Source organism: Anser anser, assembly GCF_964211835.1.
Source record: "Anser anser genome assembly, chromosome: 1".
Taxonomy (NCBI): domain Eukaryota; kingdom Metazoa; phylum Chordata; class Aves; order Anseriformes; family Anatidae; genus Anser; species Anser anser.
This window is the reverse complement of record NC_139720.1, coordinates 186,596,238-186,613,894: the sequence shown is the minus strand read 5'-3', so window position 1 is coordinate 186,613,894 and position 17,657 is coordinate 186,596,238. Positions and strand designations below refer to the sequence as shown.

General features: G+C 35.8%; 1 protein-coding gene across 10 annotated transcripts in view; it reads right to left on the bottom strand.

Moving 5' to 3' along the window:
- SUPT20H (SPT20 homolog, SAGA complex component) overlaps window positions 1-17,657 on the bottom strand; it is a 35,325-nt gene that overhangs the window by 1,655 nt on the left and 16,013 nt on the right. For 3 of the 10 annotated variants that reach the window (XM_083798505.1, XM_083798508.1, XM_083798509.1), the window contains exons 13-22: window positions 17,250-17,321; window positions 16,153-16,310; window positions 14,486-14,518; window positions 12,313-12,430; window positions 10,195-10,303; window positions 9,790-9,954; window positions 7,700-8,012; window positions 6,500-6,654; window positions 4,076-4,131; window positions 349-454 (exon numbers count right to left, since the gene is read on the bottom strand). In XM_083798505.1, the coding sequence (XP_083654631.1) occupies window positions 349-454; window positions 4,076-4,131; window positions 6,500-6,654; window positions 7,700-8,012; window positions 9,790-9,954; window positions 10,195-10,303; window positions 12,313-12,430; window positions 14,486-14,518; window positions 16,153-16,310; window positions 17,250-17,321 (1,285 nt within the window). The remainder of the gene's footprint in view (window positions 1-348; window positions 455-4,075; window positions 4,132-6,499; window positions 6,655-7,699; window positions 8,013-9,789; window positions 9,955-10,194; window positions 10,304-12,312; window positions 12,431-14,485; window positions 14,519-16,152; window positions 16,311-17,249; window positions 17,322-17,657) is intronic. The other 7 variants (XM_083798512.1, XM_083798513.1, XM_083798514.1 and 4 more) reach the window with 3 other exon arrangements.

Sequence of the window (17,657 nt, the reverse complement as noted above, 5' to 3'; positions counted from 1 at the left end):
GATTATGAAGTGCTCGTGGAGACACAAAGAGGTTTCTCATACTGGATGTTAACCACACAGTTAAAGAAACATTCTTCAATGAAGTCTGGCATGGAATTTTCCTGTATTTTCTTATCGTATCAAGTGTGACTTACTCATGCAATATAACCAATTTATTACACTTAATTGCCAAACAAAGCAGAGAAGTGCACGCGTTGGTAGTGGAAATCAAGTATTTCTTGTATAATTCATGTGCTGATAATAAATAGCAAGTTGTTCTTTAAGACTTCCGTAAGACCAAACTTCATTTCAGTGTGAATTTATCAACATACACACTTAAATACAAAAGGAGGCTCAGCAAGCACATACCTGTGGCTTGAGGTTGCATAAAATTCCCTACTCCAGTCAGGTTAATAACAGCAGCTTGTTGGGCAGATAATGCCTGATCTTGATTGGATGGACCTTGGTCAGACCCCTAGCAAAAATGAAAAGCTTGATCCTTATTACCAAACTCAGTACCAATAAATAAGTAAAGCCAGCGTGACGACAAGCTTCCGAAGTGCCATTTAAAAACATTTAATTCTACGTTTTACAGTGCATGTAGATACAGGCTACAATGTAGCCCCTACTGAAGTATAACAAACGGATGCCGAATGCTTCCAAACAGCTGTTTGGCAGAAACGGAATTATGGCAGTGACTCAGAAGTACCATGCAGATATCTGCTTCCCTGCTGTCAGTCAGTAGAGATTACAGTTTATGGTTGTAATCTTAGCGCATTTCCTCTCCTGCTCTCAAAGCCTTCAGGTGACACCTGAAAACCATCCACATGCAAAGGTCCTAATCATAATCAAAACGTGAAAAGTCTGAAAACTTACATTCACATGTTCAGATTGTCATATATGCCTTAATGTCATTAAAAAAAAATATGAACCCTACTTTTAAAATTTTGCTTTCAGAACAAAGTAGCCCCGACACTAAATGGAATTACTGGATTCTGATCTAGTGTTTACTGACATTAAGAGTGCTGAATTACGACCTTTTCTTGCATTGATCCAAATAGCAGGGAAATAAAATATTACACATGATTTAAGCAAACTGCATGGCTTATCAGTCATAAGGAGGGAAAAAAAAAAAACGAGTTTTTGAGCTGGTGCATTTCCAGGAATTGCAATGCTTCTTTAGAATGACCACATGAAATAATACCGCTAAGATCTAGGTAAACTCTGCCAAAAGACTGAACATCAAGACATACATCATCATCTTGGTGAAGACAATGAAGACAGACTAACAAAGTCATAGAACCAGCATCTGGAAAAAAACAACTCTAAGTACGAACAAAGTAAGTATACTAGTGGTAGCACAGATTTTTTTTTGTCTTTTGGTACTAAAGTTTTTTCCACTAAGCACTTGGATTACAGCACTGTGAACATACCTGTTCTTGTCCTTAGAGTGAGTTAAGGAATCTAGTGTTCATAATAGCTCATTTTAACCTAACAACCTTAACCCTGAACTATAATATGTAGTAAGAAAACCATTCCTTATGGCAAGTTAGCCAATACAGAGATTGATTTCTTCCAGAAAAACCTTTCTGCCACAGAAAGGACTTAGGCTCAAATCAGCCTTTGTGTAAATGTCCTTAAAGTTAGCATGTAGAAAATAAAACACTAGAATATGAGCTTGAATTACATATATGTATGTATATAGTTTGTTAATCCAACTAGTAACTGACATTTGGATTCTGAGAATAAGTCTGGAAGTCTCCTATTAAACCATCACACATTTCAGAACGAGGCCTGTGACACAGGAGACTATACACCATGAAAATATTTTAAAGAGTCATCTTATTTATGAACAGTCTACAGCAGCACAAGCAAAATTATGACAAAGCGAGTTGTGTATCCACAGAGACAATTTGGTAAACAAAAGTCTTGCATGTTTGGGGAGATGAGAGCTTGTGATTGTAAAGAACACAGAAGCTGAGCAGCTGGTTTTCCCAAATTGCTGCACCAGTGCTGGAAAGACCTTTAGGCACAGGTAGAACTAACCACTTAAAATTTTTCATTTTGAGAATAAAGCGGTTTCCATCAAGTCTTTAGACTTCAGAGATTAACACCTTTAACACTAATTACAGGCAGCAGATCAGTAAGTGTCTTAAGATAACTTTAAAGCCAACTGATGTATTTATTTCTCTGGTGCAGAGAGAGCAGTTTTGTTACACTACAGGAGTGAAGATCATACACCAGCTCATAGCAGTTGTGAGCTACAAGGTTTTAGTTACTCAGTGCTAATCCTGTCTGTGTTTCTTCTCTGTTTGTCTATGGTATCTGCTAGTTATGATAAACAGAGCAAGACTAGGCTAATTTTACACCACTCACAGTGGGCTGGCTCTTTTAATGTTGGAGTGAGGCAGTGCTTAGCTGCTTTGTTACAGCTCTTCTATACAGGATAAAAATAAAGGAGTATAACCCAGCTCCAGCCACGGCAACAAAGCCACTGCTGTCTTTTGCAGTTCAACAAGGTTTTGGAGGAAGACTTTCCTCCCTCTCTGTTACAGATCTGTTGCATAAAGGCTCCTTTATTGTTGAGATGGTGAGAATAGGAGAAACTGATTCCTCCATGCACCCCAGACTGAGGGCTGTTAGCAACACACCTCTTCTCCCTGAGAAGAGCTGAGGGCTACAGGTTGTAGGCTGCTGAGACTGCTGCTGCTGCTGGAGCAGGTTAAAAATAAATGAACCACCTGGAAGCTGTTGAAGATTAAAAACAAAAGGCGTAATTCAATCAAACTGCTGCATTTCCCTCTGTCCTAGGATGAACGTGACATTGATAATGATGTATTCCTTGGAGGTTTTTTGGAAATCCTTTAGAATGAATTGGTTTGCAACAGCTGTTTTGTGAGGAAGCCTCATGCTCAAAATAAACCTGCATCAATTGTAGCTGGATTATTTTTTTTTTAAACAGGAAAATACTTTTTAATTATTCTATTTCAACTAAAATAGCAGAGATTGTACCGATACTGGAAATGTCAAGGATGGTCTTCAAAAGCACTGTATAGTAGTTTCACATTCTGAGTATGTCACTGAAGTTTAATAGATGCTTCCAAAAAATAAGCTGAAGGTCTGATGCAAGAACTGTTAAAGTGAAAAAGTCTCAATTCCTCTCCCTTACCCCATTTTAATTGCAGTGATTCCAGCCAGATTATTGTTGGCTTTTGAGTATCAGAGGTAGCCTGACAGGGCATACTTCAATTTGGAATCGCATAAATACAAGCAGTTCATTTTAAAGAGCTCTACACTGCCTCCTGTGCCTGTCCTTTCCCATGTTTCTGGAGTGTGTACAGGAGCGGCAGGACGAAGCAGCAAAGCTACAGATGATCTTTTACTGGTATCAATTTTCTGAAGCATGGTGCAACATCTGTGGCATTCTGAAGCTGCACCTCTGCAGCTCTAACTTGCAGGCAACTTCAAGATCCAGGAATTACACCCAGTTCCACTCCCTGTTCTGCTTTTTAATGGAGCTCAAACGTAATAAGCACCCTCTGCTCAAGTTTCTATTTGTATGTATGCTTAGAGCAAATGAAACATTTAAAGCCTTTTTGAACATCCTATCTTATGCAAACCTCTACTTTCATTACCAGCAGCTCTTTAAAGTTATTATTGCACCTACCTGTGCATGTTCAGCTTAGCTTTTAGGCCTTGGATGTGTAACCCTGAGTGATTCTGCTGTACTGTTTTGTGCTTTTCATATCACAACTTTAGTTTCAAGAATGATTTGCAATAAAAGCTTAGGCAAATCCAGAAAACTGAAGATGGTATTTTACGATTAATCTCTTGAATTCAAATGTCAGCATTTTTACACTGTTACTGAAAACTAGCTGCTTTGTTGTGAGCTGAGAATATCATTTCCACCTGGTATCTTTATATAAGTAACTTCTTCCTCATTTTAAGTGTTTTAAAATAGCAAATGAAATTTGCAGTAAATGGTTTCATCAACTGGCTTCAAAGATCTGTGGCAGCCAATACTGTAAGCAGTGCTAAGCATGTCTCTAACGAAATGTAAGAAATTATTATTATTGTGTCCAAGTATATCAATTACCTGTAGAAGATTTAAGGGCCGAAGATTTGATGCATTTTTCAAACCAAAAGGGCTGCCTGTTAAAGAAAACATCTTTTTATTAGTAGGAAGTCTTTACTTAATTATATATGTGTATTGCAATTAATACACCTTTCCACTGGGATTATTTCAAACATTTGGAAGCTGGAAAACTGGCAAGCTTAAATTTTGTACTTTAACACAAATGCTGCATTTTCCATGAAGATGACAAGTTCACAGTTATCCAGATTCAAAGTTAAAGAGCTGACTGAGCAGAAAGAAAACTATCACTGTCAAACATTGTATATTGTAACCTGTAACTTGTGTATGCATTTACTACAAAGATGAACATGGAGAATTTCGTGGCAGTTATTTTTTCAGCAATTCTTTTTCTGGCTTTGAAAAGTTTTACTGTTTGTTCAGTAAACCTAGAAATGTCCAAGGACAGAATGAAGTAGCAGGTTCCCAGTTTCTTGATCATTATAACAAACAAACAACCCTGTCCAAAATCTTAGCAACTGTACTCCCCTACAAGGGCGCCTGCAAAGAGACATCTGACTTGTAGGGCTTTTGGCATTATTCCACACAGCACTCCTCCAAGACACACCAAAAAGATGTATATGTAATTATCTGTGAGGTGGGTACAGAACTGATTTAAATGCTCCAGTAAAACTGTAGCTGTCAAACAGAATCCCCACTGAGGTCTGCCACAGACCTAGATCAGCTCTCTACTCCCATTTGTTATGTGGATGACAGTGTGGAGTAAAAATCTGTGACAAAATTGGTAAGGGTTGATAATGCTTGAAAGGACAGGATTAGAACTAGAAGTGCTCATAAAGAATTGAAGAAAAGGTCTAAAATCAAAGACAGTGAATTCCAAAAAGACAAACAAACAAGTACAAAACTGAGTTAACTATCTTTGCATCTACACAGCAAGAAAGGATGTGAGAAATTACAGAAGTCACAAACATATCTGAATCACCCATACCACAAATTATAGAACACACAGAAGAAAAGAACTTCACACAGTTTACATTTATAGAACTGTCACAAGATGCTGCAGATAATAAAAATACAAAAGGGCTCAAAAACCAATTAGACAAGTCCCCAGAACAGAAGTCTAGCAAGGGTTATTAAGCAAAAAGATCCACATGGGTATTCTTCAGCTGAGAAAGTCTCAAAGCTGGAGACTGCCAGAAGAGGTACAGCTGTATACCAAGGGATGTACTGCTTTACATTTGCCTGGACTTAAATTCTCCCCTAAACGTCCTCTAATGGGCCACTGTGAGAGACAGAATATGAACTGGATGGACTTTTTGGCCTAAACCACTATAGCCCTTCTTAGGTTCATGTAATGCTGTTGCAAAAAAATATGAATAAAAATAGGCAGACCTCACTTGGGGAAATGTTAACAGGAATGTTGTGAAAGAGATGAGATGCAGTTATTCTGCTGTGCTCCACAGTGGTAAATCAGCCAAGCTCAGGCTTGTGTCCAGTTTTGGGTATCACATTTTAAGAAGGATGTGAGCAAATTGGACAGTCTAGAAAAGAGTGACAGGGTTATGAAAGGTTTGAAAAATACAACCTATCAGAAAGAGAAGACAAATGTGGGACATGACAGCATGTTTCTGATACTTAGAAAGTAAAGAGAAATAGTGAGCAAATACTTTTCACGTCTGCAAGGAATAGGAGAAAAAATAATTTAATTTGCAATTAAGGAGATGCACTGTGATTAGGGGGAAACATTTTACACAGATAATGAACTACTCCAAACAGCTACTGAAGGAGACTGGAATCTTCTCCAGTGAAGGTATTTATCGAGAGTTTAGTATGGGTATAGACAGATTTGACTGTCTCAATGTAAGGGATGGATACCTTGATGTACCTTCTATCCTTTTGATTCAATAATCATGTATTAGGGTTCTCTGTCTTAGTTTATTTTTTTCTGAAAATGTAATAAAGAATATAAATGTTGCTTTAATGAATATTGAAACATACAGATTAATATACTCATATTTAAAAGCAATAACAAACTAATTACTTGTCCGTCTAGAATAAAGGAGTACCAGTGGTAGAATGAAATACCCTGCACATTTTAAAACAGAGGCCTCCTTCTAAATTCAACCATGTCTTTTCTGGCAGTCATCATTATCAAAATTGCATCTGAATTTGGAGTTTATCTCAAACATCCTGCTGGGCATACCAAAGGTAATCTGGGTGCAGAGTACATTTCCTCACTCCAGTTTCTCAAAGAAACAATCTCAATCATAGCTTACAGTTAGATTGCAAAAATATTTATGTTGTTCCTAAATTCACGTCATCAAACAATAATCCATTCACACAATGGCCACTTTGGTCCATTGTCCTCACAGTAGGTTTTACACTGTCCCTCTCTGAAGGATGGCTTTTCAACTTATTCACACTAACCTGCTTGAGAGGCAGACTGCATTGCAGCGGGCAGTGCACTTGGTACCAGACCTCCTGATGGTAAAATGCCACTCAGATTTATACCTGCAGGGGCTATGGCACCAGTGTTGCACCCCAACATAGGGTTTGAACCACTCATCAATGTCTGTGCTCCACTGTAGAAGAGGAAAGACAACACATCAAATCCAAGTGGTACAAGCAAACCTGAGTAACTATGTTTTTGTCCTCTGTCTTTTGCTAATTAAATTAATTGTTTTCTGCAAGTAGGATTGTGGATAAAGCATCAAAGCAGCTTAAAAGATCATTATGCTTAGTGTAAAACGAATATGTACATTCATATTCTCAAATTATTAGTATAATCCACTGAAAATAAAACTTAAGTGGTTCTTTTACTCTAGAAACACTGAAAGATCAGTCTTCAAAAGAGGTGTGCTACAGTAATAAAAAACTAAGGAACAGGTTGGTGTTTTCCTTTTGCGTCATAAAAGTCTCTTCAATTAACCAACAGAAATCAACTGCTGAACATCTTAAATAAATCAAGTGCCTGATACCTGCATTGAAGCACACCACGTGTCTTACACTGAGCATCTTATACTGACCACAGAATTTTATTTAGTCTAAAAGCAGCTCACTTTATACCATATAATCTACACCTGCCAGCAGCATTATTTTTTAAAACTGCTAAATGAGTTTTACAAAGAATATTTAATCTAAGTATTTGCCTAAATTGTTAGAAAACATATTTGCTCTTTTCTTAAATTTCACACACCTTTATTCATAGCACATTTATAACGAATTTCTTTCCATTTTTCATTTAGTGGTCTGCATACAACATTCCACCTTCTCTCTGATTAATAAAAAGTTTTCAACATTAAAGAGCAAAACCTTAAAACACACTTATATTGAGGCACATCTTATGGAATTAAATTATATGCATCTGAAAAGCTCAAAGTACAATTTTCTTTATAGACTTCTTTCAGTATTCTCATACTAGATGCTTTCAACTTTGAGAAATGTAAGTAGCTTCTAGTGGCTTTTCAATTCAGAATTACAAGGTGAATGGTCTTTTTGTATTGCAGATTCTGAAAAATATCTACCCTACTGGCTGCTGAACAATTCTGTACAGCCAAAAAAAAATCCAGCAACCAACCACCAACCCACCCAGGACAAATTAAGAAGCCGTCGTAACAAAGCACTTACCACACAGAGCCCACTACATTGATGAAGTTAAGTCCTGCAGGGTTTGCCATGACCTGGGTGGAGGTTGTTCCTGTAGTAATGGATGTTACCATGGTGGAAAGAGGAATGGTCATTACAGGCAATGCCTGGCTCAGAGACATTTGCTGCTGAGCAAACGGGGTTAACAAAGTGGGCTGAGGGGTGAAGCCTGAATCTTGGGGAGTAGGGGTGGCAGAAGGGGTAATAGGAGTTGAGCTCTGAGCATCAGGAGGGTGTGGGGTCGATGAAGGGGTGTTGGTTGGAGTAGGAGTAGATGGTTTAGGAGTTCCAGACCCTGCTCATTGAGAAAAATAAAAAGTGCTAGTTTCTTATAAAAGGCCAGTCCCTTTCTGTATAATAAGGTTAATGGAATCTTATTTAGCACTGACAATTTGTCCCATTTCTCAAACTGCAAGTGTTAATTTCTACACGACACGAGTGTTGCAGCACGCACTCATTGTTAAGGATGCAGTACAATCACACAAAAACCCGTTCTCCAACCTTACTTCTTTAAGCCAAACACTGTTCTGCATCCTCCATTAAGTTCTTCCATAATTTATCGTACAGTAAGTCATAACTCTATATTCAGTAATACTTAACCCAAAATAAAGCCATTTCTTAGTGACCATTTTACCCTAATTAATGTTTCTGTCCTAAAATGTTAAACACATAGTCTATATGCACTGCCTGCACAATAGCACCATGTTAAAAAACATATCATGGAAAACAACAGATTCAACAAAGAACAGATACTATTTCAGTAATCATAGGGGTCAGTCTAAATTTTATCAGATAACTAAACTCCCATTTGCCAAATTTTGATCAAATAAAAAGAATAACTTTTAAAAATAAGAACCAGAGGATAATACTGCATCTTTAAAAGCTACTGTGTAGTGCCGTCTACTTAAATGTAGTATGTATAGCTGTATTTGTTGTGGATGCAGTAAGCACAGCTCATCAATACAAAAATGAAACAAAAACAAAAAAGCAAAAAGCTCAAAGTGTTTTTCTCTCTCTTTTTTTTTTTTTTTTTTAAGCTTTCATGTCCTGCAGAAAGAAAGGAAAGAAATGTGAATGTCCAGCTGTTGTGATAAGGGCCTTACTTAAAGGAACAACTGTGAGCAGTAGATTTACACAATCCATAGCACTAAAATAAGCACTGAGTAAATCTGTTAGAAGAAAACTTTTGTCAGCTTTCTATTTTTTCTTTGTGCAAAACAAGAAGGCAGAGAAGTTACACCTTTTGAGCTATCCAGATTTTGAATTATTTAATGAAAAAAGCATATTATAATACTGTGCAGGATATTGGAATGTGCAGTACACAATAATTCATTAAAAATTGAATAACTGCAGCTGTGATTTCTTTGTACAAATCTTTTCACAAAACGTCTCAAGACACATACATATTTTAAAGACTGCATATGATCTATAGCTACGATTACAACGATCCTGTCAGTGTTAATGAAAATAATTAAACTAGGATGTCATTTATTATTGAAATTTACATTTTAACACCTGAGAATATGGTGCTATCATCAGCAGCATCACCACCACACTTGCAATCAGCAATGATTTGTAAAACAGTGCAGGAGTGTTTTAAAAAATCATCTTATCGTTTATTGTATCACCACCTTGGGACTAATCAGATTATATACATACATAGAGATACAACTGCACCAGCTCCTATAACATTTAAAAAACCAGATGCTTAAATTATGTAAAGGCAAACTGATCTAACATACTGTTTGTACACTGGAGGAAAAATCTACACTTTGGAATTTTATCACATCATCTACCAGCCTTTCATAAAGAGGAGATCATACTAATTGCATAAAATGTATTAAAACGTATACACAAAGGGTGCATACATATATACAGAAAAACGAACACAATTACAATAAACATAAAAATACATACAGTGAACAAGAGACCTGCCTAAAGCTGCACAACTTATACAATTTAGGGTACACTGTACACTTAAATTTCATCATTCCACAGGTTAAGAAGTTTTATCTCAGGAAGCATTTAAGCAAAAGCCTAAGATTTAATGGAGAATTTAGGTCGTGACTCACTTTGTGAAGAGCTCGCAGGAGACATGGCAGCTGGAGAGAGCATGCTAACTTGATTAAGATCCATAGATTGCTTCCGAGAAAGACCAGGTGGCTTAGAAGGAGGAGGAGGAGGAGGAGTTGGGGATTTTAGATGGCCACTTGACTGCTGTGGACTAAAAATATTACCTGAAAAAAACATAATTACAATACATTATTGTTCTGTGAATACAAGTTAACTCAAGTATTTTTTAGGATACGTATTCATACAACAATACAGTCAGAAATTAACAAAGTGATACTTTGAAAAGCTCTTTTCACAGATAAAACACTGACTTTTTTAAAAATAAAACTTTACTGAAGGGTCAGCATATCACTTTACAATAAGCAGAACACAGAAAGGAGATGCTCAAGTCGATAAATAATTACCTGAAGAGCTACTTCCTGAACTTGAAGGTAATTTGATGGGAGGAGGTCGGTGTTTTACACCTTTCCCCAGTACTGAAGACTGAACAGAGCCTGATATACTTTCTGGCTGCTAGGAGGAAAGAGAAATTAACACTACCAGAGCAACAATGTGAGCTTCCATATATTTGACAGAAGACATCATTCAGTTAATTTGTGTTATAATTCTCAAAATCATAGCAAAATTACCTTGAAATATTTCAGATTTGTACATATCTGAAAAACAACCTAGGACTAACTCTTTTTAGATCACGACAGTTTATGAAGAAATTCTAAAGTTCCAGTAAAATTTAAACTGAGAAAAAAAAAATTAAGGAATTTGTTTTTCCTAATTCTGAAGTCCTTCTTAGTAACTTTTCACAAATGCAAGTGACAGATGCACTTTATATAACAATTTGGTCTTGAAAAAAATACATCATTCCATTCATTCACCAACTGAATCATCTACTATTTCCAACCCTGATTCTGGGAGCAGGAATTTGAATACATTCAGGAAAATCCTCAATGCATACAAATCACTTTGTTTTCTCATTGACTTCAATGGGATTAGAATTTCCTTAATCTCTTTAATTTAAAGGTATTCCCTTATTGTTTGTTCTTATAACATACTTATCAGGATGTTTAAACACAATTTAACTTCAGCTAATCAAATCTGTAAATCTTAGTCACTCACAACAGACCCTAAATTCAACATAATTTCATAATTTCAACAGCTGACATCATCAAAAGACTCAGTGAAACACATTTACCATTACAGACTATATTTTCACATATAAACCATATATCCCATAAGTGAAAATAGTGTCTAAAGCATGCAGTCTACAGACTATCTGAAACTAGAAAATCAGGCTCTCTGTATAGCAAATAGAATATTTCAGTGCTGAACCTAACTTAGATCAACATGAGCTGGCAAATCAGAGCATCCACTATTGTGCAGAATTGATCTTTCTGGAGAGCTTAGCCTCCACTGACTCTCAGTAATAAGAGAAACTCCTTCCACGTGTTTGTAGTTGTTTTCTCATAAAAAAAGACTCTGAGGACTAGCTCTTTCTTCTTCTATGAAAAACTCTTTTCTTCATTTTCAGAATAAAAACGAATGCCCCATTTGAAAAGAGACAAGATCATTAAACAAAGTAATCTAAGTAACTTTGGTCCAGCTTCCAGTGGGGACTTGCACAGCTGGACAAGATAACTTTTCGAAGTATCCTCCCAACCTAAGTTATTCTGTGATTTTACAGTGTGTGTGTGTGTGTGTGTACACAGTGTACGTATGTTGTGTATACTATATATAGACATGCATGCAGATGCGTGTACTTGTACACACACATTCATATTCCTCTCTAACTAGTCTTCAACGTACTGTTCTTCTGGCTGACACAAAGAACCATCTCCTTCAGAGCAAGGTTACAGCATTTCAGAGGATGTATTTACAGCAAAGACACAGCAAAGCAAATAGCCCCTGCTGTCACAAATTCATTTACTAGTTGGAGCTTAAATACAGTTGACCACTACAGTACTGAATCTGATCAAGAAAGCCAGCAGAAGTAAAACACAGGGCAATGAGAATTCAAGCACAAGCATGAGAATTCAGGAATTTCTACCACATGCATACGAAAGCATATACACTTCAAAAGTTTTTTTTGTTTTGAAAGTTTTCCTCTTGAAATTAAGGGGAAAATAAATTATAAGGGTAAAAGAAATGCTCAGCTATTACATCTACTTCTGTTTTACTGATGTGTATTATAAAATGCATGGCTGCATTTTACTATACTGCTCTGTGAAACGTTTATCTGAACAGAGAAAAATGCTCTAACAAAACCCTGGAGCTAACTGTACTATACAGGGCCCTAAAAAAGAAGTCATGGCTAAAAGATACAACATCCCAGTAAAACATACAGTAAAAAGAAAAGTGCTTTCCTCTATCTTTTCTGATATACTCACCCTGAATGATTATGACAACGTGTTTAAAAATTAATTCAGAATGAATTTTTAGGTTATTTTACTTTCAAATATGAACAACAAGGATTATTCTAATAACTCGACAAGTGCAAATAAAAGAAATACATAGCTCAATAAACTCACTTCCATTTCCTTCCCTGGAGAAAGATGACTGAGATTGACTGATCCACCTGAATTATGAAACATTTTCACAGGACATTTAGCTTCGTTTTGTACTAACTCCTGATACTGGTTCACCACTCTGAAACAAACAAATACACAAAAACAGTTAAAGATCAACAACTTTGAACCTATATATGTATGTACTAACTACAGATATTACATAAACATATATATATATAATTATGCATAAAATATTTATCTATAAATATACATCTGTATAAAATCTAGATAAACACACAGAACATATTTTTATATATCCATCTTTCTACTTTATGTTCCCGGGTTCTGTGCTTGGATTTATTCTGTTTTAAAGTTTTGTGTTTCTTTGTTTTTTAAACCACTGATTTTGATAATGCCAACTGCAAATGCTTAGATGAAGCAGTTTCCTGCAGTAGGCTTGAATCAGTCAAACTACTTTATCTAAGTTTAAGAAACACTCTTTTAGAGGAATATGCAAAACAGTAGACCTAACAGTTCCCAAAAGGCAGTACAGTTCTTTGGGATGTCAGCCAGCCATTTCCTCCACGAGTCCAGAATCTTTTATAGAGCTGCGTCCCCTCTGCTATGTTCGTTATAGAACAGTCAACCCTCCTTTAACTTGAAGTCTATGTCAGATGAAGACTCCTTAGAGCAGGGGAGGTTCATAGTGAAGGTATATCCAAAAATCACTTATCACAGCACAAGTGACCACACTTTCTTCTTTGAGCACTGGGACAGCAGAATTTTATTACAGGAGACTAGCAAGCAGTGACATACCCAGGAGTGTAAAGCATCAACAGCATCAGACAAACAAATGCAGAACTGCTCTAAGAAATCCAATGCTACATCTCTAGTAATTTGAGGGAAAACTGTATACTTGGCTCACGGCTGTGGTAAAGTAACCTAGCAGACCTGAAAATCAAACTGAACCTTTGAGCTGGTGCTTATGGCCTGAAGAATTGCTGGAGCATTTCCATTAGTCTGTACCTAAATATGAGTATAGCACTGATGTAATATGCTGCCGTAGGCAAGGGTCCCAAGATGTGCCTTTTCCAGTACATAGGATCTAGACAATTTAAAGTTACAGTGGAATCAGAGCAATAAAGTGCTGTGCGCTCAGAAAGGTGCTGCTGCCCTCCTTCCTCCTCTGATACGTCTTGAACTAGACCCTGAAACCCACCTACTTTTCCTGACAGGAGGACTTGTGTAGAGTGGCAAATATGATCAGGAAATGAATCTCAGTTAAAACTAAACCCCATATTACCGTTGCACTGGTTTTCAGCCAACCAATTCCCTAATTTAGCTTACAGCACAAGCAACAAAAGCCTGTATCACCACAAAGAAAGCAGGAGAAAAAAATAAGCATGTAACTTATTGATCAAAATTATCTATTAAAACGGAGAATATTGATATTTTGACCAAATCAAGGGTTCATCTCCCTGCCAGGCACACAAGAAGAGAGAACCACATAGTGGGGAATGGCTGTGGCATGTACATCACCTCAAAGTCTCCTAAGAAGGCATAAACATGCGAGCAGCTTTGTGAGAGTGCTTTTAACAGGTTCTGCCCTCATGTGCAGAGGCACACGGGTATCTGTAACATGATGCTTACAGACAAATATTTGAAGAAATTTGCCATCACACAGTTATGACAGGATTGCTAATCCTAATTATTCTATGACTTAAATATACTAGAAAACTGATTTGTTTTTTTTTTTAAGAAAGCTGAGTCAAATAATGAAGAGCATACCAAAAAAAAAAAGTCCTATATCACACTGAGCTCAAATTAACAATTCCACGATTGCCAATTTACCGTACAAAATCTCAAGATGAAATCCCTCTTACGTGCTTTCAGAATTTTTAAGTACTTGTATAATCAAGAATAACTGTGCAGCTAAGTAACAACATGCTTAGGACTTAAGTAGTGGGACAAGCTGTATTTACATACTTGCTTTCCTATATACTTCCCTGCTTGTTAAATATAGGAATTGCACATTATCTCCCACTTCTTATTATAATAATTAACTCCTCTTATTTTTCTTATCTGTTCAGCATCTGTTTCCATAACCACAACATTAACAGTCATAATAGCTAAAAGGAACAAAATTCATTATTTGGCATTAAGACAGTTAGTTCTATATCCTGTATTAATTTACCTTTCAGCATCAGTCCTGGAACCAATGAGGAACCTGAAATTTAGAAAGTATAACACATTTTCAGTCATGGCTCATACTAAAATAATGTTTTTATAATTACAAACTGAAAGAACATCAATGCTGTTCTGTTTTCAGATCTGCCCACTGAAAAGAGACACCTGATTCATTTGATAGACTCAGTATTTAGTACTTGAAATAAAAACTTGGTTTCATAACAGTGCACAATATACATGTTGTCTAATATAGACTCCTTTAAGAGTAAATTACCTACAAAAGGCAGAATATGGAATTCTTGTATTTCTATTTTCAAAAAATGGAAGTGAATAACTGCTACAGCATTGCTACTGTGAAAAGTAGCAATGGTAAAGTTATCAAGACGCCAATCTGCTCACCCACAAATACAAACGTAAGCGTCCTGTGGGTATGTCAAAACCAGCCCTACCTGTATTACTTAAACATTTAGTTTCCATTGTTTGATTTCACTTGTCCAAATTCCAACTCCTCACGCTTTTCCAGAACTAAACATTTCTCTTTTGCTTAATGCTTATGGCTTGCAAATTATCATCATCGTTTTTTAAACACTACAGAACTTCTCAGTTTCTCCAGCTCAAAATGTGTATTAATTTTTAGTAAGACAATAACGTCTTCTGCACTTTTCACTTCCTATGATATGGTTTTATAGTGAGGAAGACAAATTTTGATGTACATCAATGGGTAATGTCTTAAAAAACAACAGACTAGAACAGTCACCCCCCCCCCCCGAAAAAACAAAACAAAAACAATAAAAAACAACTCCTCAAACCAACAAGCAGCTAAGAACTTTATATTCCTTTTAATCCCCAGCCTTATTACAACTGTAAGCTAGCACTGCTGTTCTAAGTAGATCAGTAATAAGTACAGAAAAAAAGTAAAATAGCTCAGACGCTAGGGATAAGATACTCTAAGATCCTTAGATTTTAATAAGAACAGTATATAAGAATTACATACCAGACAACAATAAGAATAATTTTTTGCTAACAGAACTACAGTTTGCTCAGGCTAACTGCTTCCCGCCTTACTGAAATTTATAGGGTACACCCTGCTGCACAGGTTCCTCCATACAAAGAAGTGGCAGACACAACAAAAAGAGTTAAGAATAGAGAATCTTCACAGAGTTGCAGCCAACAGTAGCTGATTCAAAACAGTAGTATGAACAGGAGGTAACTTTTTTGCACCTCTTGTTTTCCTTTATTTACTTAGCCTAAAGTTCTTTACATACGGGTAAATGCAATATAATCAAGTCTATTTTTTTTACAGCTTTAGGCAGATTTTGACGCAATGATCAAAATTATGAGTACCACTGGAAAACACATGCTAACAATGTCTTGCAGTATGAGACACTAAGATTTTCACAAGATGAGATTTTCTTAAAATATTGCTTTGATGTAAAAGAACATTTAGATTTACTGTAAAAGAACATTTAAGATATGATGTTGGTTGAATGTGTCTTTTTTCTTGTTAGAAAAAAAATTGAGGTTTATCACCTGATTTTTTTTTTTTTTAAACAAAAAACCTCTTAAAATCAGATTTATAGCTCCTGCATATTCTTATACCTGAAAATGGTAAGTAGTGGTTGTCTTCTTTTATCTACTGCATCATACCACATTTTAAAAGAACATATAACTTACTGTGATGGAGTTAATAGGCTGTCACTTTCCTCATCACCTTTGAGTGTCTGAATTTTACCATAGTACAAAGGATTGCCAAGAGACTGAAAAATAGTCAGCTTTGTTTTTTGCAGCTGATTACCAACTTCACATTCAAACACATAATCGTCTTTTATTTCCTAGAAGAAGAAGAAAACCAAATAAGTCTTACAAAAGCAGTAAGAGAAAAAGCTAGTAAAATATGCCAGTTCTATACAATACAAAAGATAAATAAAATAAAAGATGGGGTGTATTTGCTAAAATGAAAATTATTTGAGAAGAAATTATCTGAAGAGATGGGAGGAAAAGAAGTTTACCATCTATTAAAAATCCAAAAATATTGCAAAACTTAAACCAATCATGTTAGAAGATACCAAAAGCCAGACTGGGTAAACATATATAGAATTCTATAAGTTACAGCAATACTAAAAATGTTCAAAAAAGATGTCAGATGAAAATTGAGTTCTATGGGGAAGTATTACTTTTTGGTAATACGAAACTACAGGGATATCATGATACATGTTGTTAATAAAAATGATAAATCAATTCAGAAATTACAAAGAATTAACGAACTAATGTATGTCTAATTATGTTAAAATGACCTCTCCTTATCAAATCATTACATTTGTGTGAAATCTTAAGGTTTGACTACAACAATTTAGAAAGGGCTTTCTGTATTTAATATTTCATGATTTATTTCAAAATTTACCATTTTGATTTTGACAGAAGCCTTTTTCTGTTAATCTTTATATAAGTACCTGCATGGTGAAAGCAATTTATTGATCGGAGTACTTGCTCCCTGTAAATTATTGTTTTATTTATTATACAGTGACAGCACATTACTTGGGAGATTAAAGGTGTTTTTCATCACATTTCTGGAAAACTTGATGAAATTACAACACTGATCACTGCATGAAATTACAAGTTTCTGTAACAAACTTTCTATGTCTATGTAATACATGGAAGGTTAATTCAATTGATGGAAGGAAGACTATTCCCTATGTTATTTAGATTTTATTGAAATACAAGACATTCTAACTAGAGATGGAAAAGTTTGGGCAAAGGTCTAAATTACTCACATGTGCTGGCCAAACAGTTGGTTGTGAGTCGTCAGGCTTGATAGACTTTTCCACTTTGGCGTATTTTTCCACCTTAAAGAAAACAGTGATTGAAAAAGAAAACAAAAAGTAAGTAATAATGGTCATCTTGGGCCAGAGTTAATGTCAACCTAGTCCAGCTTCTTGTTTTAAACAGTGGCTAACAGGAGAGTCTTCAAAAATGAAGAAAACCTCATCTCTGTATGCATTTTTCAGAAAAAGTAAATTGGAGAACCTTCAGGACTTTACATTTACTCTGTTACATCATACTTGATGTATGAAACTTAAGCTACGTTTCACACTTTTGTTAAGAGTACAGATTTAAACCACTGCCTGCAGTGTGGAACGGCTATAGAATTTCACAACAGTAGTTAACTCCAGACTCTGATT